The sequence below is a fragment of the Agelaius phoeniceus genome, chromosome 21 (assembly GCF_051311805.1).
Source record: "Agelaius phoeniceus isolate bAgePho1 chromosome 21, bAgePho1.hap1, whole genome shotgun sequence".
Taxonomy (NCBI): domain Eukaryota; kingdom Metazoa; phylum Chordata; class Aves; order Passeriformes; family Icteridae; genus Agelaius; species Agelaius phoeniceus.
This window is the reverse complement of record NC_135285.1, coordinates 998,959-1,019,524: the sequence shown is the minus strand read 5'-3', so window position 1 is coordinate 1,019,524 and position 20,566 is coordinate 998,959. Positions and strand designations below refer to the sequence as shown.

The 20,566-nt window shown below is 51.1% G+C and overlaps 1 protein-coding gene across 15 annotated transcripts in view; it reads left to right on the top strand.

Annotated features, from left to right (window-relative positions):
• Window positions 1–20,199, top strand: part of ZNF618 (zinc finger protein 618) — a 150,693-nt gene extending 130,494 nt beyond the window's left edge. For 7 of the 15 annotated variants that reach the window (XM_077188956.1, XM_077188959.1, XM_077188955.1 and 4 more), the window contains 4 exons: window positions 389–433; window positions 5,207–5,284; window positions 10,553–10,657; window positions 11,426–20,199. In XM_077188956.1, the coding sequence (XP_077045071.1) occupies window positions 389–433; window positions 5,207–5,284; window positions 10,553–10,657; window positions 11,426–12,939 (1,742 nt within the window). In that variant the 3' untranslated portion in view covers window positions 12,940–20,199. The remainder of the gene's footprint in view (window positions 1–388; window positions 434–5,206; window positions 5,285–10,552; window positions 10,658–11,425) is intronic. The other 8 variants (XM_077188963.1, XM_054646619.2, XM_077188967.1 and 5 more) reach the window with 5 other exon arrangements.
• Window positions 20,200–20,566: the final 367 nt, after the last annotated feature.

The window sequence follows — 20,566 nt, the reverse complement described above, 5'->3', positions numbered from 1 at the left end:
TAGTTTAAAGAAGCTGCATGGTGAAACTGGGAATTTGCATCTGGAGCATCAAAGAAAGCCTTTGTGTAAAGGGTTTCTTGCCCCATGGCTTTTCTTTGCTGGCCTCTCCCCTTGTTTCCATTGCTATAGCATTGGGTGTGTGTTAAAATCTCTGGACATTTTAAATTGGACAGGAAAGATGCAGAACCCTGGCCCTGAGAAATGGGGCAAGGGAGAGAAAATGAACATGTTGGATTTTGTGTTGAATGGAGCTCCCATCCTGCCCTGCCCTGGATCAGTCTGGAAGTGTGGAGTAGGGATAAGGAGCAGGGAGCAGATGGGCAGAGCTGTGTAGAATGCAGCAAGGTCTCTGCCAGTCTCAATATTTAAATCTCTTTCTTTTTTGCAGAAACCGCAAGTCCCCTGATTTCAAATCCTTTCCCGCTTTTACAAAGTAAGTGTGATGGATGTCTGTGGTGCAAAAGGCAGGGACCGCCCTCCTGCAGCCCTACTGCCCTGCCCTCTGAGCAATTTTCATCAATAAATGCTTTTTTATTATGAGTCCAGGTGGCAAAGAATAAAATGCCTCACTTCTGTGGCTCTGGTGTCAGATTTAAATACAACAGAAACCCTCCAGGGTGTTTCTGTGCAGTCTGGGGCTGCCAAATCACTTAATATTCAGTCTTCAGGGAGTTTTTTGTGAGCGTGTTTTGAGACCAAGATTTGAAAATGACCCCATATTTAAGTTACATTTGCACACAGAAAAACTTGTGATCAGGGCTCAGCTCAGTAAACACCTGCCCAGAGCCAGTTCCTGTGGCCTGGCATTGGAATCTGGGAGTGAGCAGGGCTGGGATGGTCTCTGCTGCAGATTCTGCCCTGTGGCTGTGATGTTTCAGCAGGTGGAGCTTCTTCCTTTGCCTTGCAGTGTGTTTGGTTCCTGGCACTGGCTTTGGGGTGATTTGTGCCAGCCTGGTGGTGTGAGCCAGCCCTGAGTGTGGCCATGGTGGGGAGGAGGACAGCTGTTCTTCCTCCTCTTACAAACCTGAGGGGGAAGCAAGGGCTGTATTCAGAAAATGAGTTCATGCAGGAAGAGAAATCCAATTAATACTGAGATGTTTGGCAAGGGTGGTGAATTTGGGACTCCCCTTTTCCAAACATACTCCAGAGCACCTTGGTACTTCATACTGTTTGAGGTGGCTGGAAGTGACAGAAGGTCTGTTTTCAAGAAACTTCCACTGATTTTGGGCTCTGCTGGTGTTTTTGTAGGAGCCTGCTGCTGGTTCTCCTGCCTTGTCTCGTGGGTTTGTGTCAAAGGGAAGGTGCAATTCACTGTTAGTAAAGCTAAAGCCAATGGAAACATTGGGTGGAAATGCTGAGAAGTTTTCCTCACAGTTGTTCTGCATTTGTTTTTCACCAAGATGTGGACAGAAGTGTTGAAATGTGGGGTTTTTCTGCTGAGGAAAGAGCAGCCTGGGGGGCTGTCCCTGCTGAGCCATGGTGACACCCTGCTGGGTGTCTGTCACTGCACAAGCACCTCAGGGCAGTGCTGAAACTTTCTGTTAAATCTCTCAACTCCTGTTCACTCCTGGCTTCAGACCAGGCTCTGCTATTTTCCCTGGCTTAGATGTGGCAATGAGAGTTAACATGGGAATTAGAGTGATTTATTTAACCCAAGCACAGGCACTGGTTTTCCTCTGCCTTGCCTCACACAGCTGGGGCCTTGCTCACTGGGTAAAGCACTGCTAAAAGGGTCTAATTATAGCCTTGGGGAAAGATGTTTTAAATTGTGCAACCAGATGTGGGCATTAGTTCTGTGTGGCTCAGGACACTGAAGAGGTTTCAACAGCTGCTGGTTGAAACCTGCTCTCAGAAAGCACCTCCACAAGCACAGGGGGCTTCCCTTGTCCCACCAGCAGCTGGGAGCAGAAGGACAGAGAGCAAAAGGGGAGACCTGGGGCCCTTTGCTGAGCTCAGCCACCTGCAGGAGAGCAGATCCCTAAGGCTGAGTAAGGAAGAGCTGAAATCCCCAGGGGAAGGACAAGCAGAGGTCCAGCAGTGGTGGGAGAGAAGGAGAATGGGGCACAGGTGTGGCTCAGATGGGTGTGCAAAGCAGTTTTGACAACTTTTCCAGTTCATGGTCAAGAGAAATCAAAGGGAGGAGGATTTACTGGATTACCAGCCCAGGTGAAGAGACTTTTCCCTGGTCTGGGATACAGATTGCCTCTTTCTTCTCTCCACCTTCCAGATCCCTCTTCCTCTTCTAGCCCTGGCACATCCCACCCTCCCTCCAGCCAGCCTGACTGTTCCCAGCTCTGCACTCTGGAGCATGAGGGGCTCAGGAGCTGAAAGCTCAGAAGGATGAGGGTTGAGAGAGCTCTGGGAAGTGAAGTGAGTTCATTCATTCCCATGGGGATTTTGCACATCCTCCCAAGCATCCCTTCCCTGCTCCCAGGAAATACTTTGGAATTGTTGGGTGAATTTAAATTTTATGCTTATTTTTAACATGGCTCGGTTTTAAACTTAGAGTTGTGTATGTCTTTGTGTCAGAATTATTTAGAAAATGCTTTGGCATTTTCAGAATATGAAATTAGCTTTTGAAATAGGTGGTGATTTTGTTTCCAAATTTGGACATTTCTGGAGTAGAACAGAAGGGGTATCTTTTGGAATTGAGATGAAAATCAACACAACTTTTCTGAGAAGAATCACAAATGAGAGATTTTACCAGTTCACTGAGTGCACTGAGTAGCCAGAGATTTGTGGTGCCAAAGGGAGGAGTTTGAGATGAAGAGCTGTGGAGACCTTGGTGGTCACAGCCTGCTGGATGCAGATGGGAGAACCCAGAAGGGACTGGGCAGGGGTGAGGGGGAGCCAGGCAAGGAGAGAGCTGGAAAAATAGCACAGGTTTGTGCTGATAAAATAGCTGAGAATACAGCAGGAGGGAGGTGAAGCAGCTCAGGGAGACAAAGTGAGCTGAGAAGGAAGTGTGAGTGCAACAGGAGAGCAAAATGAGTGTGGGAGATGTGCAGCTTGGAGAGTGCTGGCTGATGGGGGGTTTGCCTGCTGCTGAGGCTGTGACTGAGCTGGGGAAGGAAGGGCTGTGCTGTGCTGGAGTCCTGCTCCCAGGGCAGAGAAGGGCCCTGGCCCTGCAGTGCTGAGCGGGGCTTCCCCCTCTGCCTCCCCCTCTGCACTGCAGGCAGGGGGGCAGAAGGGAGTGCAGGTGTGTGCTGAGGTGGGGCTGGCACAGGAGAGCTGCCAGTGTCCAGGGGACCGTGGGGTGACACCTGGGCTGGCAGCACCCACAGGTACAGCAGGGTCTGCCCTCCCCTCTGGTGGAGGGGCAGGGGCTCCAGCAGAGCAGAGGGGCAGAGAGAGAGGGGCACACAGCTCTTGTGAGCTGCCAGGGGCCTGTCAGCAGCAGGCAGCAGGCTCTCAGAAGTGTGGATGCTTTCATTAGAATATTCACAGGTTAATTTTGACCCTTGAAGGGGCAGCCGGGCCCCCTCAGTTTGAGGCATTCCCATCTGAGCAGTCTGGGCTCCATGAGCAGCAGAGGCACAGGTGTGTCTGTAACACAGGTCTTTGGCACTGAAATACAAGCCCCAGAGGGATGGTTTGCACCCACAGGGAGCTTCTCCTCTCTGACAATTAAAAACAAGTGGAAACAATTAGATTGCATTGTACCTCTTGTGGCATTGTACCACAGCTACCTCACTGCTGATGATTTCAGCAGCCACAGCCAGTCCCTGCTAATTCCAAGGACTAAAACCCCCATGTGCCACTCAGTTGTTCAAATCTTCTCTTTTTTCCACAAGCACAGTTACATAAGTACCAAATTTCCAAACTTCCATGCTGCAGCAAGCCCAGGAGCAGCATCACAAGCAGGCACAGTGAGTTAAAGCATTGAGCACAACTCCAGGCAGAGCTGGCTCCATCATTCCAGAGGCTCCAGGTTCTGTGGGAAAGGTTTGACCTCACAGCATAAAAGTACAGCTTATACAGACTTGCTCATGCTCTCTTTTATGTTTTTCCTCACGGATTCCTGTAGCCTTGAGGTGGATTCTGGGGTTTTCTCTCTGAGATAGACTTCTCACAAGGTATAGGCAGCCTTGTGCTTCCCTGGGTTTTGGTTCTTCTGTCCTGGGTGCTGGTGCTTCTGTTTATTCATTGATACAGAATATGTTTTTCTCTTCAAACTCAGATCTAGACTTCTGAAATATTGTAGCAATAGACTCTGCTCCGTGTGTGTGCCAGGCATTTGTATCCACAATTGTTCATATACCACATGTTTGTCCATTCTGCTGCTCCGGGACAAAATGCCCCAGTGAGAGGTGGCAGTGCTGCTGTGGCTGCAGGGACAGAGGCAAACTGCAGTGTTCCCAAATTTCAGCACTGTAGTTTGGGATCACATCTGTCAACCATGCACTCTCCTGATACTGTTTAGACAGGCAACTGCAAACATTTGCTTTTAGGTTAACTCAGTGGAAGAAATGCACTTTCAACAAGAACAGGGCTAAATGTATCTTCCAGCTCACCAGGGAGCTCTGCACCCAGCTCTTTCCTCACTCCAGCTCGTCCATATTGCTCTGGCACATGGCTCTCCTGCTCTGCTCTCAGCCTTCGGGCACAGGCCTGGTTCCTGTGCTTCCTGCCCTCCACCTCTGCTTCCCTGGCATCCTGCTGCCACCCAGCCCCGTGACACCCACCGGTCCCTGGTGTCCCTGCACTTGGTGACAGCCCCAAAGCCCCAGCTGAGTCCCCCCATGGCACTGCTCCACCCCCAGCCTCTGACTACAGCATTTGTCACAACCCAGTGCTCCTTGTCTCACTCAGGACAGGCAGCAGACACTGGAATTGGACAGAACTGGATGGAAGATGAGTCCAGCAGGCACAAACCAGCAGGGACACGCTCAAGGCAGGCTGCAGCAGCCTGGGCCAGCACACCCTGGCCAGTGGGCAGCCTCCAGGAGAAACCTGTGCAGGACCCTGAGATGCCCAGCATGGCACCAGGGGCTTCCTGTAGTGCCCTGCCTGTGCCCTGGCAGTGAAGTGCAGCAGGAGGAGGCGCCCAGCCCAGCCCAGCCCAGCCCAGCCCAGCCCAGCAGGCAGAGCCGTGCCCAGGCCCTGCCCCGCTCACTGTGCCCACAGCTTACACACTGAGGTATGCACCTGTGCTGCTTCCCTGCAGACTCTGTGTAATTCTTCTGAACTGATTTCTCCCAAACAGAGCCTTACACCTGTGGAGCTTGTGGAATCCAGTTCCAGTTTTATAACAATCTCCTGGAGCACATGCAGTCCCACGCAGGTAAGCTGGGCACTTTGACTCGCTGCAAGCAGAGAATAAATTCTGTGCTGCTGCCTGGTGCTGACCCCAATGTGTGTCTGTAGGGTTCTCAGTGCTCCCCATTCCCACAGCCCCATCATTTCACTGCAACAAACACAGTCATCCCTCAAAGGCTGGAGCACAGAGGCTCAGGGTGTATTGTACATATTGCTCCTTTCCACAGGGAGAGAGGGAGTGTGCCATGCTAGCTCAGAGTCCATCACTGCTCACTGCCTTTATCCAGAGCTAGGCAGAGAATCCTCACTGCATAAGCTCCTCCAGCAGGTTAAATCCCCCCTCGTGCCAAAGGGGTGGCTCTCATGGAGCAGGGCAGCAGAGCCTTTGCCTACACAAATCCTGTCCTGTGCCTGTGTCTCCTGGAGTTCTGCAAAGGACTGAAATGTGTTCTCAGAAGAAGAATTTGCCATTTCAGCATCTGTGTTCAGTTCCCTCTCAGCTACCTACAAATGAGAATTCTTAAGAGTCATTCCAGTGCTTTGTTTCTAAGTCACTGTTTTTGTTTCCTGTCTTGATACATAAGAGATAATTTTAAAATTTCAAAGCCAAACCTGTTTCAAAGACAGCACTCAGCATATTCAAAAATGTAGAAACAGAAACAGAATTCATTTTATATTGGCAGATTTTTTTTATTTTTTTCCCTCTTGAATTCAAGTGAACTAACATGGTTTTAAGAACAATTAAATCCCCTTTGACAGACCTGTGTTCTCCAACAGACAGCTGCTCTGTTGAGATGCAGATGCAGGCCCTGAGGAAAGTGGCATGGGAGGAGAAGAGGCTTGAGGAAAAGCATATTTTCCTTTCTGCAATAATGTTAATCAAAGTTCTTATCTTGCTCTTTATTTTAGTTTTAGTCCTAATTTTCTAATTTTAATAGTGTCACTTGAGTTCTTCATCCATGAAGGTCCTCTATTCCATTTCAGTTCCTGCTGGCAAATCTTAGTGCAGGCTTTGTGTGTTGTTCAGCAGCTACTTTATTTATCATCTGTGTGATTTACACTGAGACTTTGAGAGCTGTTTGTTAGCAGAAGGTGTGAGTTTGTGTTTCTGGTAGAGCACTGGGGTTCTGTGCAGTAATGGGACTCTGTGTTACCCCGAGGAGCAGTGGACTCTGCTCAGGGCAGGGCTGCCCTCACTCCCTGGCTGTGGGTCTGTCCTTGCTGTCCATGGCAGTTCTGCTGCCTCCACGCTGTTCCTGACCATCCTGTTCTTGCTCTGGGCTCTGGCACTGAAATGCAGCATTTGAGTTACAGCTCTGGGTGACACCAAGCACAGGAGCTGAGGGGACAAGGGCAGCTCACTGAGGGTTGAGCTGTTGCACATTTTAAGCTGGTGCTACCTGCAGCTTCCTCCTTGTTTCTTCTTTACAAATGACCCATGGGGGTGGTGCTGAGGGCTCCCTGTGAGGGTGGGCAGGCCCTGGCACAGGGTGCCCAGAGCAGCTGGGGCTGCCCCTGGATCCCCGGCAGTGCTCAAGGCCAGGCTGGACAGGGCTGGGAGCAGCCTGGGACACTGGGAGGTGTCCCTGCCATGGCAGGGGTGGCACTGGATGAGCTTTGAGGTCCCTTTCCACCCAAACCAGTCTGGGATCCTGTGGTTGTTCACCTGGGTTACTTTGGCCACAGAACAGGGTGGAGGGAGCAGTATGTGTGATTGGGCTCCTGTCACATCAGAGCTCTGAATGGGTAAATCCCCTCTGCCCAGCTCAGGATCCTCTTTGTAAGCTCTGTTTTCTCCTTGCTCCTGCTCTGTTTGCAAGTCCCATGCTGTGCCTGGCTCCTCCTGCTGAAGTCTCACTGGTGCAGGGACAGAGAAGTGTCCGTGTCTCCTTCAGCCGCTCCTGCAGCGCCCCCGAGGCTGTGCCTGTGGAAGGCCCTGTCCCCTCCGTGCCTCACCGTGCCTCACGCTGTCCCCTCCCGTGGCCTCGGGGGTGCTGCCTGGCAGCCCTGTGCTCACGGCTCTCCCCTCCCTCCCCGTGTGCAGCTCTGGGCTGAGGGCAAAGCCAAAACAGAGGCAGGAGCCCTGTGGGCAGCGTTGGTGGGTGCCCAGCTCTGGGTGTGCTGTGTCTGCAGACAGCTCTGAGGGCACAAGGGCCTGCAGGGGCCCTGGCAGCACTTTGTGCCTTCAGGCTGACAGGAGGTTGTAGTGAGGTGGGGGTCGGTCTCTTTTCCCATGGAACAACTGACAAGGGCAAGAGGAAATGGCCTCAAGTTGTTCCAGGGTAGGTTTAGATTAGAAAGGTTCTCAAGCACCCTGAGCCCAGGGCAGGGATGGGGTCACCATCCCTGGGAATGCTCAGAGAACACGTGGATGGGGCATCAGTGGTGAATGTGGTGCTTGGGCTGGGCTGATGTTTGGACTGGATGATCTTAGAGGTCTTTTCCAGCCTAAACAAGTCTGGGATTCTGGGGTTTCCATATCCAAGAAGCAGCATTGCCCCAACATCTCTGAAGTCTGGGAGTGCAGGAGCCTTGCAGTGGTCAGCAGTGCTGGTGGCACAGGATGCAGGGACTGGGGACTCAGGCATGGCACTGGTTTGTCCCTGGCCAGGGAATGTTTCATTTTAGGATGCAGAGAGCCAAGAGGCCACTATGGGTCAAATGCTCCCTCAGTTCATGTGTTCAGCAGCCCAGTTTGCTTTGTCCTGTCTAATGCAAAGGGCTGATCTCTTCCAGTGGCTGTGCTGCCTCCCCTGGACCCTTCTCACGAGGGACAGAAGCCAGGGAACGTGCTGCTGGCCTCCAGAAGCAAAATCAGGGACATACTGGCTCTTGAGTCATTCAGAGGGCTGAGCCCGGAGGCTGGAAGGTAATAAGGAGAGATTATAGCTTCATAAAGCAGCTACACAGTGAGGAGAAGCAATTAGAATGTAAATTGGGTGCTGAAAGGCAGAAATAGAACAGAACACCAGGCAGAGGAATTTGTTCTGTAATTACACTGAACAATATACAGCTTTGACTCCCTTTAGAGTACTTTGTTCAGGTCGAGTGCTGCCATATAATGCTCTTCCTACAATCTAGGCCTAAAAAAACAAAAGGAGGACTAGGCTGAACCTGGATTAAAGGATTGGAGGCATGAAGAAAAATTAAGAACCATGATCTGTGTAGTTCACAGACTGCCTGATAAGGAAGATGAGGCTGAAATGTACAAATCTCATTAATGCCACTCTGAATGCCAGCAGATATTTGTATATAATAAATCCCCTATTATTAGGAAATAGATAAAAGAGTTATGGTGAGGAAATACAGAGGGTTTCTCCCCCTACCCATCTCTCACCAAGACAAGGAGGGCCTGAACTATGAGCAAAGTTGGCAGGCAAAGTTATCCAGCATTTTCCTTTGCCCACCCACAGATGTTTGGAGTTGAGGACAATGGTGGCATTGGCTCAAGAGCAATTAGTGTGGCAGATGCTGGGGGAAAGGTGATGTGTCTGTTCCCCGTGGTCACTGGTGCTCTCTGAGGCCCCTCGTGCTCTTCAGTCTCTGCACACCTGCAAAGGCCAGCCTGTGGCTGCAGCTGAGCATGGCAGCACTCCCTGGGTACCCAGCCTGGCCAGGGAGCTCCCCAGGCACACACAGGCCCAGGCAGGGCCAGAGGCTGTCCTGGGTCATGTTCTGTCATGTCCTGGATTGCTCTGGGGGATTGCCCCAGCCTGTGCCAGTGCAGTGCCCACAGTGCCCACTGAGCAGCCTGTGCCTGTGGATGGGCACTCTGGAGTGCCTGGCAGTGAAGGGCAGAGCTGCTCACCCTGGAGAGGACTTGGAAGGAGCACAGCACTGGAGCTCCATCCCAGCCCTGCTGGTGTCCCTGCTCCCCCAGGTTGCTGGCACACATGGAGGAGAGCAAGAGCAGCTCTGCCCTGTCCTGTGTGTCCTGCTGTCCCCAGAGCAGCCTGGCAGAGCTGTGGGTGCCTCAAGGCACTGCTCCAACTCGTGTTTCTCTGCCCAGGGCACAGGGCAGGGTCACTGCTCTCTGTGCTGCTGTCCCCAGGCTGCAGGGGCTGCCACCTGAGCTGGGCAATCTGCACTCCCTGTAAAATCACTGGAGAGTCAGTGACTCCAGGTGAGTTCAGGTGGTTCTCACCATGGTGGTTCTCACTCTAGCAGAAGATCCAGTTCTGCCTGGGTGAATGAGTGGCACCCCTGAGTGTAAAAGGAGCCCTAATGGGCCACCTGAAAGAGAGGTGTGTCTGACAGTTGTCCAAAATTAGGTGTGATGAGTCCAGCTGTGATGAGCAAATGGCCTGTTCTGTTTTCCTTGGTTTTATTTCCATCCTTCTGCTCAGCCTGGTCATCAGTCTCTCCATCTTTCTGCTTCCTTTTCCAGCCCATTTCACTGTGCACTGTTCCTTCACAGCCTGTTTCACAGCACCATTTCATACTGAAGCACACTAAGAACTAGAGAATTTCCTCTGGAGGGTGGGGAGAAGTTCTTGGGACACAGGAGAGGAAAACATGGATACAATACAGACTTTACTGATCTTGCTTGCATGTTCTTGTAAGATCCCATCAGACTGGCAGCCAGAATGTTTAGCCCAGTTACACACACAGAAATGGGAGCACAAACACAAAGGCTTTGGGGGCACTTGGTGTCTGCAGCCTCAAGGTCAGATGGTCTTTGGCCCACACTCCAGAGACTTTGGCTTTGTGTTTGCAGCCTGAGGCAGCAGTGAGCCCCAGAAGAGATGGGCCCTTGCTCTTCACAGGGAAGAAACCAGACCTGAAGTTTGCAGTGAGACCCTTGGATCCAGAAGAGCTTAGCACAGCTTGCAAACCAAAGTGCTTCCCAGAGAGAACAGGGCAGCCACCTGCAGTGCAGGAAGAGGCAGGGAGGGGACAGAAGGGTCAGTGTCTGTTCCACATCATTTCAGAAGCAAATGAATGGCACAAGGCAGGCTGAGCTTCCATTGCTCCTGGTGTGCAGCTTCAGCTCCTGAGGAGACATTCCCCAGGGTGTGCTGATGGCATCAACATCCCTGGTGCACAGGAAGACGTCGCACATTTCAGCCACGTTTTGGGAGGTGATAGGTTGTGAGTCCAAAGTTTCAAGGTGTCTGAGGGGGCTGTGAGAGCTCACTGAAAGCTGCCTAAAAGCCACAGAGAGTGTGGTGGGTTGTTGTCCCCTTAGTTAGAGGAGCCCTACATAAATGCTGAGCAGTTGAGTAGTTTCCTCTTCTTTGTGCTTTAAGCATTATCTTGTGCTTTTAACCCCTCCCTGTCTCTTGCCTTGCAGCTGACAATGAGAACAACATTGCCTCCAGCCAGCAGCCCAGGTCACCTCTCCCTGTGGTTGAAGAAAAGTGGAAGCCACAGCTCCAAAGAAATAACGCCAACAACAGTACGTAGCAGCTTCTCACTTTGTCCCTGTCCAACAGGTGCCTCAGGGGAGCAGCAGTGATGGACACTGCACCAGGCCCTTGTCCTCACCAAACTGTATTTGATTTCACCTTAAATCATGTCCTACACAGAAGAGCAGAGTACCCCTTCCCACTACAGGAGTGCAACAAAGAACCCTGGGGTGGTTGTAAAGGTTTGTGAGGAAGATGCATTTGGTAGCTCAAGGAAGAAGGTAACTTCTGATCCAAGGTCAGACTTTCTGGCCTGGAGTTAAAAAACGAATCCAGTCATCATGGTGTGACATAGGCACAGGTGCCCAGAGCAGCTGTGCTGCCCCTGCATCCCTGGCAGTGCCCAATGCCAAGTTGGACAGGGCTTGGAGAAGCCTGGGACACTGGGAGGTGTCCCTGCCATGGCAGGGGTGGGACTGGATGGGTTTTAATGTCCCTTCCAACCCAAACCAGTCTGGGAATCTGTGATTTGATGTCCATCTTTCCATCTGGGCTGAGTTGTGACCATCCCCACACCAGGGCCAGGATGCATATCTCCTCCCTGCTGCTCTGTCAAGAGCAGGGCCTGTCTCTGGAGGTTCCTCAGTCCAGAAACCCCTGGGAGAACAAATCCAAGGATGGAGTTGTCTCTTCCATCATCTGGGCATGTTACACCTCTCTGGGGGTCTCTGAGAATTGTTTTGTGCCTTGTCCCCTGCTGTCTCTTGCTGCGGTGATGCTGACCTGGCCCTTTCTGTGCCCACTGTGTTTCCCTGCAGCGCCGGCGAGCGGCTCTCTGGGGAACAGCGCCATCCCAGAGAAGGAGCGGCAGAACATCGCCGAGAGGCTGCTGCGGGTCATGTGCACCGACCTGGGCGCGCTCAGCGTGCTCAGCGGCAAGGAGTTCATCAAGCTGGCGCAGACGCTGGTGGACAGCGGGGCTCGCTACGGTGCCTTCTCCGTCACCGAGATCCTGGGCAACTTCAACACCCTGGCTCTGAAGCACCTGCCTCGGATGTACAACCAGGTGAAGGTGAAAGTCACCTGCGCCCTGGGCAGCAACGCCTGCCTCGGCATCGGGGTCACCTGCCACTCGCAGAGCGTCGGCCCCGACTCCTGCTACATCCTCACCGCCTACCAGGTGGAAGGCAACCACATCAAGAGCTACGTCCTGGGCATTAAGGGCGTGGACCTTCGAGACAACGGTGATTTCATCCACCACTGGGTGCAGAACGTGCTGTCGGAGTTTGTGATGTCGGAGATCAGGACGGTGTACGTGACAGACTGCAAGGTCAACTCCTCGGCGTTCTCCAAGGCGGGCATGTGCCTGCGCTGCTCGGCCTGTGCCTTGAACTCGGTGGTGCAGAGCGTGCTCAACAAGAGAACGCTACAGGCTCGCAACATGCATGAGGTGATCGAGCTCCTGAATGTCTGTGAAGACCTGGCGGGGTCCACGGGCCTCTCAAAGGAGACCTTTGGCTCCCTGGAAGAGACCTCCCCGCCGCCCTGCTGGAACTCGGTCACTGACTCCCTGCTGCTCGTCCACGAGCGCTACGAGCAGATCTGCGAGTTCTACAGCAGGGCCAAGAAGATGAACCTCATCCAAAACCTGAACAAACACCTGCTCAGCAACCTGGCAGCCATCCTGGCGCCGGTGAAACAGGCCGTGATCGAGCTGAGCAACGAGAGCCGGCCCACGCTGCAGCTGGTGCTGCCCACCTACGTCAAACTGGAGAAACTCTTCACTTCCAAAGCCAACGATGCTGGCGTGGTCAGCAAACTCTGTCACCTCTTCTTGGAGGCGCTGAAGGAGAACTTCAAAGTTCACTCGGCACACAAGGTAGCCATGATCTTGGACCCTCAGCAGAAGCTGCGGCCCGTCCCGCCCTACCAGCACGAAGAGATCATTGGCAAGGTCTGTGAGCTCATCAATGAGGTGAAAGAGTCCTGGGCAGAAGAAGCAGAATTTGAACCTTCAACCAAGAAGCCTCGTGCAGCAGGGGAGGCCGCAACAGCTCAGGAAGAAGATTGGTTTGGGAAAAGTGAAGTCTATGATTATTTGCAAGAACCTCTCTTCCAGGCCACCCCTGACCTGTTTCAGTACTGGTCGTGTGTTACCCAAAAGCATACGAAACTAGCCAAGCTGGCCTTTTGGCTCTTAGCAGTGCCTGCTGTGGGTGCCAGGAGCGAATGTGTAAATATGTGTGAGCAGGCACTCTTGATCAAAAGGAGGCGGCTACTCAGTCCAGAAGACATGAACAAACTCATGTTTTTGAAGTCCAACATGCTTTAAGACTTTGTTTTAATTAAAACAAAACTTTAAAACACTGTTCCAAACAAAGAAAAAGAAATTTAAGTTCTAAACACTGTGGACCTCATTATGAATGCCCCTGGAAACCAAGTGCTTTTTTATATATATATAAAAATATAAATATATATAAAATTAAGTTTGAAAGGAAAGCTGAGCACAGGAGAGAGACAGCCCTCTGCCAGGAATGTGCTCCTTTCCATAGATAGTGTGTGGACTTGACAGACTTTTTAATGTTTTCAAGTGGGCAGACGAATGGGAGGCTGATGTTCTAAAGTCTTCAGGCAGCTGAGATCTAAAGTGACTTGAAGTTTCTTTTGTTTCTCCTCCACCCCACCTTTCCTCTTGTCCCCTGGGCCATCTTGCCATGGATAATCAGACTCCATTGACCAGACCAGTTCTGCACTGGACTTTGCTCCTTTGAATAACTGTACACCTTGAGGGCACTTGGCTGCAGCCTTCTTGGCATGGTGCGTGAATCAGGGCAGCTGTGTTCCATCAACACCGGCATCTTTAGAAATCAGGAAGGGAGGCTTTAAGGTTTTTGATTCTTAATTTTATTTTTAACCTTTCCATATCCTTTTTTTTCCCAAAAACCAAAAGTTACTCCTCTTTCTTTACTCCTAGTTTTGAGTTTAACATGGCAGCAAGTGATTACAAGTTTGATTTCAAACTAAGAGAAATGGTTCATGGCAGAAACTGTCAGAAGTTGTTACGTTTCTTGGCTTTATATTTTTTTACAGCAGAACTTCTTTTCTGAACTCCCGGTGTTAATTATCTTTTCTGTGAATTTTGTACATCAAGTGTTCTCAGACTTGTTCTAGAGTAGTCCATTTGCAATTTAATAATGTTCTTATGGGAACCACAGCAGTTGTTTATGTGGCAAAGCCTAGAAACCAAGAAAAGCAAATGGCGACAGCACAGGTGGCTGTGGGTCACCAGTGAGCTTGTCAGGTCTGCCAGAGAACCCTTGTACCTAAAGATTTTTGTTGAAAAGTGTCTCAGTGACACACAAACCACCCTTCCCAAGGCCAAGGACAAACCAAGGTGTATGATTTTTCAGGGGAACAAAGCTCACCAGTTTTGTCAAACTGGGGTTTGAAGGAAGCTTAGAGAAGTGCATGGGCTCAAAGATCCTTCTGAATGTAAGTGCTCCTGATTGAGTGCAAAGAATATCTTCCCCTTTTTGTTTGGAATGGTTTCCTCTAGTGGCACGAATGTCTTTTTGATACCTACAGTGCATTACACTACTTGTTCTGTTGCTGACCTGTTCTGGCCAGGAAGGCCACGGGCCCCGAAACGTTCACACGGAGCTGGCTCACCCCAAATGCAATTAGAGATCCCCATAACCCCAAACCATCTCAGTCACTCTGCTGTCCCCAAGGCCAGAGCTCCTGCAGGCACAGCTCCTGGGCTGCTGGACAGGCTCTGCCAGCTTTGGTGCCTCTTGGACAATTCCCAACCTCTGGTGCCAAACTGTGCATTTTTCACTGCTGGGACTTGTCTCCTGGAGGAAAACTGAAGCAAATTCTTCTTTTTTCATCAGCCTCTGGTGCTTCCAGGAGCTCTGGAGCTGTGGTCCCAGTGGTGTGGGAGGGTCAGGAGGAGGGGCTGGTCCTGCTGAGAGCAGGCTGGAGCCCTTCAGCAGCACAGGGAGTTTGCTGGTGGCTGGCAATGCAGGGGGAAACTGGAGACCCTCTCTGCAGTGCTGCTGTTGAGCAGATGTTACACCAGGATCCCACCTGCCCAGCTCTGGCTGTAGGAGAAGGTGCAAGTTGCAAGACATGAGAAATAGCAAACCCAATCTCTCAGGCTTTGTGTGCAGATGCCTTGAACCTCACAGGCACTCCCTGACACTGCACTGCCACAGCACTCAGGGGCACAGTTTGCACACTGGACCCTTCCCCACGCCAGGCTCACAAGGACAGACCTTGGCACCAGCTCTCTTGCCCTTTCCAGCCCTTTCAGCCTTCCATTGCCTTGAGGCTGGTGTTTGGGTTGACCTCTCAGCACTGTTACTGCCATCAGACCAAAACCATTGTCTCCTAAAATGTTAAGTTTTTGCCTAAAGCACACAGCCTGCCACATGAACAGGAGCTGCCAAGGCAGAGGCTCCTGGACTCCTGATTTCCCTGTCAGTGGCTGATGGAGGGGTTGCTTGTAGGGCCAGCTTTCCTTCTTGCTGCTTTTGTTTTCTCCTGTACAAATCCTGCATGCCCAGCCACCAGTGATAGCACAGCAGTTTTCAGGGCAGGAGAAACCTGTGGCAGACAGAAATGAACCCTGAGTGAGTGAGATGTGTGCCAGGCCCACTGGTACCTGACAGCAGGAACACGTGGCTCCAAACAGGATTAGCTGTGGGCACAGAGGGTACCACACAGCTCAGCTGATGGCACAGGGATCAGGATTGGCAGCTCCTTCTCCTAATGGCACGTTACACCTTTTTGTGAGGCTCACCTGACACCCTGGGAACTCTTTGATGCTCAGGGGAACATGCAAAGTCCTTGGATTCCTTTGGAAAGAGAGCTCCAGCCCCCAGCTCTCCTTTGCTAAGGGACATGTAGATGATTTCTGTGGAATTTGTGAACTTGGGCTCACATTGTATGAGGCATCAAGGGTAAGAAGTGAGCAGAGTTAGCACAGCTGTAAATCCCTGGAGCTGAGAGTTGGGCAAAGTGCAGGGATTTGTGCCCAGCAGTGGTGCAGACTGAGGGCATGCATGCAGGAAGGCCACAGCCACCCCTACCTCCCATCCCACCTCCCCTTTCCCTTCTCACACTGTGGGTTTGGCACCAGAACTGGGGTCTTCTGGTGGTGCTGACCAAAGAGAGGGATGGACTGGCCCTCTCCCCCATCCCAAAAACTGCCCCTCTGAGGCAACTTCAGTTGTAGTTGCACTAATGATGGGTGTTAAGCAGTGATGTCAGGCAGATGAGATTCTCCCAAAGACTTAAAAACTCAACTGCTGCAAAAGCAAGAGAAAACCTAAAGGCCTAAAGTGGAGCATTCTCAGAGGTGGTGAGGAGAGGGGCTGCTTGGGCAGCCCCTTCTCCAGAGACTCAGTGCAGGAAGGTGCAGCTTTTCCTGACTTGCACATGGCTGCAGGGTGCCCAGCTCATTGGAGCTGTTTGTGCTGGGCCTGCTCCAGGCTCTCTCTGGGTCACTTGGGCCTCAGTAAAAGCAGAGAAGCACATCTGGAGCACATGCAATTACCTTAAATGCCAAACTTTTGCTCCTCTTCCTTCTTCCAGGCTTGAATTCACATTCTGAGGAGCAAAAGTACTTTACCAAGGTCTGAAATTTGGAAGCTCTCTGTTCCTGCTCTGTGGTGCCCCAGAGGTGAGGAGCAGCCAGGGTGCTGTAGGGAGCACTGCTGGTCCTGGGCTGGGACACTGCTCAGGAGAGGCTCTGAGTTTGGCCAGGGCTGCTGTGAGGTTCTGCTCCCTTTGAGCTGGGAGGAGAAGTCCTCAGAACTGGGATCATCCTCTGGTGGGTCATGTTGAGAACTTGCCTTCTGCTTGTTGGTTTTCTTTAATCTCTCTTGTGAAATGTGTTAGGGTGCAGGAATGGTTTGTGGCCTCCAGGCACCCACCTGTTCCTGCTGCTGACTGTGCCTGACCTTGCAGACCCTTCCTGGCTTCACAGTTTGCTTTGAGAGCGTTCTGACCTTCAGGTGGGAACAAGCACCACCAGGTGAACCCCAAGAGGGAAGGGCCTGTCTGAACATCCTTGTTACTGAAGAGGGTGGGATAGAGGCAGAGCTCTTGAGGAGGTTGTTTCTGTGTGGATGCAGCAGCCAGGAGGTCAGGAAGGAGCTGTCTCCTGCCTCTCAGTAGGCAGTGGTTGTGTTTGGCTTGCAGGATGGACCTGGTGTCTTGCACCTGGGTTGAGTTGAGATGGAGGTGAACTTTCTGTCCAAGCTCTCTGTCTGTGCTGAGGAAACTGCTGTGGGTGGGTTTTGCAATCTGCAAAACTTTCTGTGAAAGCTGACTGTGGGCTCAGGTTTTGTCTAACTCAGTTGTTCCTTCATTGCTGGTTAAGCCAGTTGAACTTTGAGCTGAACTGGTTTAAGTGTCCACACAAACCACCTGCACTGGTTTATCTGTGCTTGCTGGGCAGACATGATGTCCAGCAGCAGCTCAGGGAGTCTTGACCCTTTTGTGACTTTTGCAAATGAATTTGCAGCAGATGCTCTCAGAACTTGGGAATGACTGAAAATAGAGGGGAGACACTTCTGGAAATGACTTGAGCTATAAATGGTGGCATTGGGGTGTCCAGTGAGATGGCTCAGGTGGGTTGGGTGGTTATTCTCCAACTGTCTGCAATAACCCAGAAGGTTTAGCATGGGAAGGAATTACCAAAAAATGTTTGTGTTGGTGGCAGTCTGCTCAGAGGGACCAGTTCCACTCTGGCCATGGTGAGCACAGGACAGGGGACTGGAACCTCCTGCTGCTCCCACAGTGCCCTGGGCATTTCTAGGCAGCACCATGTTACTGGTGAAGCAAAAGACATTAAAAGAGCAGCCAGGAAGGTGCTCCATGTCTGGAGTGCTGCTCTGTGCTGAGGAGGGGCTTGGATCTCTCTGATGGCACCTCTTGGCTGAGGGAGAGGCAGGGGCTCCTGTGAGCATTCACACCAGAAGGGACAAGCTGTTCCCTATGCAGTAATTGGGAGTAATGGGAAAAAAATAAAAAGATACTAAAGGCAGATTCTGGGCAATCTCTTCAGGGAGAAGAGCTCTGCTCCTCTGGGAGGGGTCTGAGGGGAAGGTGTTTTGAGCCCTGTTGTTGAAGACAAGGCTGCAGAGTGGAGCTCGCTCCAGAAACACTTGGCTGGACCTTGCCAAGAGAAAAGGAACTGGGTGTAGGGGTGGGAAGTGCCAGGTTCCTGCCCAGAGCCCTCCAGGAGGGTTCACAGAGGCTTTTCCTCCCCATCCTCCCACTCATCACCAGCAGCAAGCCCTTGCCAGCTCTCAGTGCATCCCTCAGCCGGGTTCCAGCAGGGAGGGAGGCGGCGGAGGGGAAGCTGCCAGTGGAGGAGCAAATGTCCTGTGAGATCAGCGTGGGGAGGGTGTTCAGTGTCTGCCTGCTCCTGCTGAGCTTTCCTCTGCTACTCCATGGCCTCGGGTCCCTGGCATCCCCTGGCAATGCCCAGAGCTGAGGCTGAGCCCCGTGCCCGTGTCAGACCTGACGCTGTCGCTCTGTAGCAATAAGAACTCCCTGCGGGTGGGACCTGTCCCCTCACTGCTCTGTCACCTCCTGGGGCTTCTGGAAGTGTCCTGAGCAAACTCTGAGGCCCAGCTGAGCTCCTGGGACAGGCCTGGAACAGTCTGCTTACTCTAGGCCAAATATGGTGAACCAATGACAGTGGGTTGCCCTGAAATTTAATTGTATCTATTGAATGTTTGTGGGATTTCTGTTTAATTTCGGGTTTAGTTTGGCTGCTTAGTTGAGGTTTTTTCCTGTTCTGAGTCCTTTGTAACTCGACAGGAGAGTTTTGCTCACATAGACAACGGTGTATCCATAGACCCTGAGGGGTTCCTTATCCATCGGCAGCTGAGTTGGAATTTTTGGCTCCTGAAACAAGGAATGATGACTGGCAGGATTTTATGTAGCATCCCTGACAGTGGGACCCAGATGAGCAACTCAGGCTTAATGATGGGAATATTGTAGGAATATTGTTGATGACACGTCCAACCCTTGCTTTTTACAACCAAAGCTCCTTAAAAAGGCACTTCCAGCTTCACTGGCCTCAAATCCCTGTTCTCATCTCCCAGGGGTTCTCGTGGCAGTCTCTGCAGTGTCTGTGGATAGGCTGGGATTGTTTCCTCGAGTGGGCTGGGGATGTGGGAGAAGGGATAACTTTTCCCCTTGCTGTGTAGAAGGACCTTCCCCCTCAAGGAAGAAGATGTGTTCTGGAAGGAGCAGCAGATTTAGGAGCTGTTTTCCATGGTCCCTTGAAGCTTGCTGGTACTTTAATACTCCTTTTTTTGAATTCTTTGAAGGAAAGCTGGTAGTGGATGACCTGCCCAGTGGTGGCAGGTGGCAGCCCAGGCTGTCAGTGGGGGGAACACTCTGCCCAGGCCGTGAGGATTGTGGTCCACGCCGTAGCCAGACAGTGTCATGGTGACAGCCAAACATCAGGAGATCCTTGTTTGCAGCCAGTCTGAAAAGAGAAGCTCTTCCTCACTCGTAAGTTCCATTTCCCAAACCTCCCCCTGGGAGCTGAACTCGTTTCATCAAGCAAAGGATTTAATGTTCTCCTGCCCCTCCTGGCCCTCCCTGCCCTCAGTAACTCGTGTGCATTTCCTTCCTTTCTGTAGATGCAGATGTTCTAGGCAATACCACAGAGCACCCGCGCTGCGAGTGCGACCATGTCATCTTAAAAAATACAAAAAAAAATATACAAAAAATATACAAAAAATATCTTTTTTAGGCCAGAGTTTTCTACAGGTATTAATGAATATTTTTCTTAATCCTTATAAGTTTTATGTGTTTAATATTTCTTAATACCGGTAGCATTAATTTATACTTTTGTAGCAACACAATATTTTTATAAACCGCCACCGCTGGCTTTGTCTTCATAACGGGAAACGTGCGGGCAGCTGGCCCCGCGCTGTACCATGTACTGTATTTAAAAGGTTATCTAATGTCACACTTGCTGTGTTAATAAACAAAACAAAACCTGTTTGAAGTCTCATGTATTGTTGGTGTGGATCAAATGACTCACTAGAGAGCAATATTGCACGGGGTTGAGTTGCTGATTTTCATTGTGATATGCGAACGCTTGAGGCCAACTCAAGTTCTGAGGTTTTTTTTTTCTTTTTAGGATTTTGTTTTGTTTTTGTTTTGTTTTGGGTTTTTTTTTCAGCTAAATAAATTCAGTGCTGTTTGAAACTTAGACTGACGTCAAATGAAAAGGATTATTAAAGAAAAAAAAATATCAAGGTGTTTAAATGTTGCTGTTTTTACAAGTCTGTTGCTGTCTGAATGGAAATATTCCACGAGAGGAGGAATAGTTCCACTTAGCTTCCAAAGGGGCCGAGCTCCAGGCCAGAGTTTGGTTATTTGGAAATACCTTAGAGACATGTTTCTGCAACATTCTTTTCAGAATTGATGCCAAGGCAGAAGACAAACTGTAACTGTAAGAAAGCATCCGTTGCTTGAGGATTTTCATGTCAGTGTTGTATTTATGGTTTTACAATAAAACAACCTTTAGGGAAAAAAAAGTGTCTGGGCTTTTCTATATTTCCTGTATTTCAAGCTTGTGACTGGGACATCCCCAGTGCCGTTGTGAGGAGGGGAAACATCCATGGAAGTGACCTGGATCCCAGCAGGGGTGTCTGACAGATCCCACAGAATCATGGAATGGTTTGGGTTGGAAGAGACCTTAAAGCCCATCCAGTGCCACCCCTGCCATGGCAGGGACACCTCCCAGTGTCCCAGGCTGCTCCCAGCCCTGTCCAGCCTGGCCTTGGGCACTGCCAGGGATCCAGGGGCAGCCCCAGCTGCTCTGGGCACCCTGTGCCAGGGCCTGCCCACCCTCCCAGGGAACAATTCCTAATTCCCAATATCCCATCCAGCCCTGCCCTCTGGCAGCTCACAGCCATATG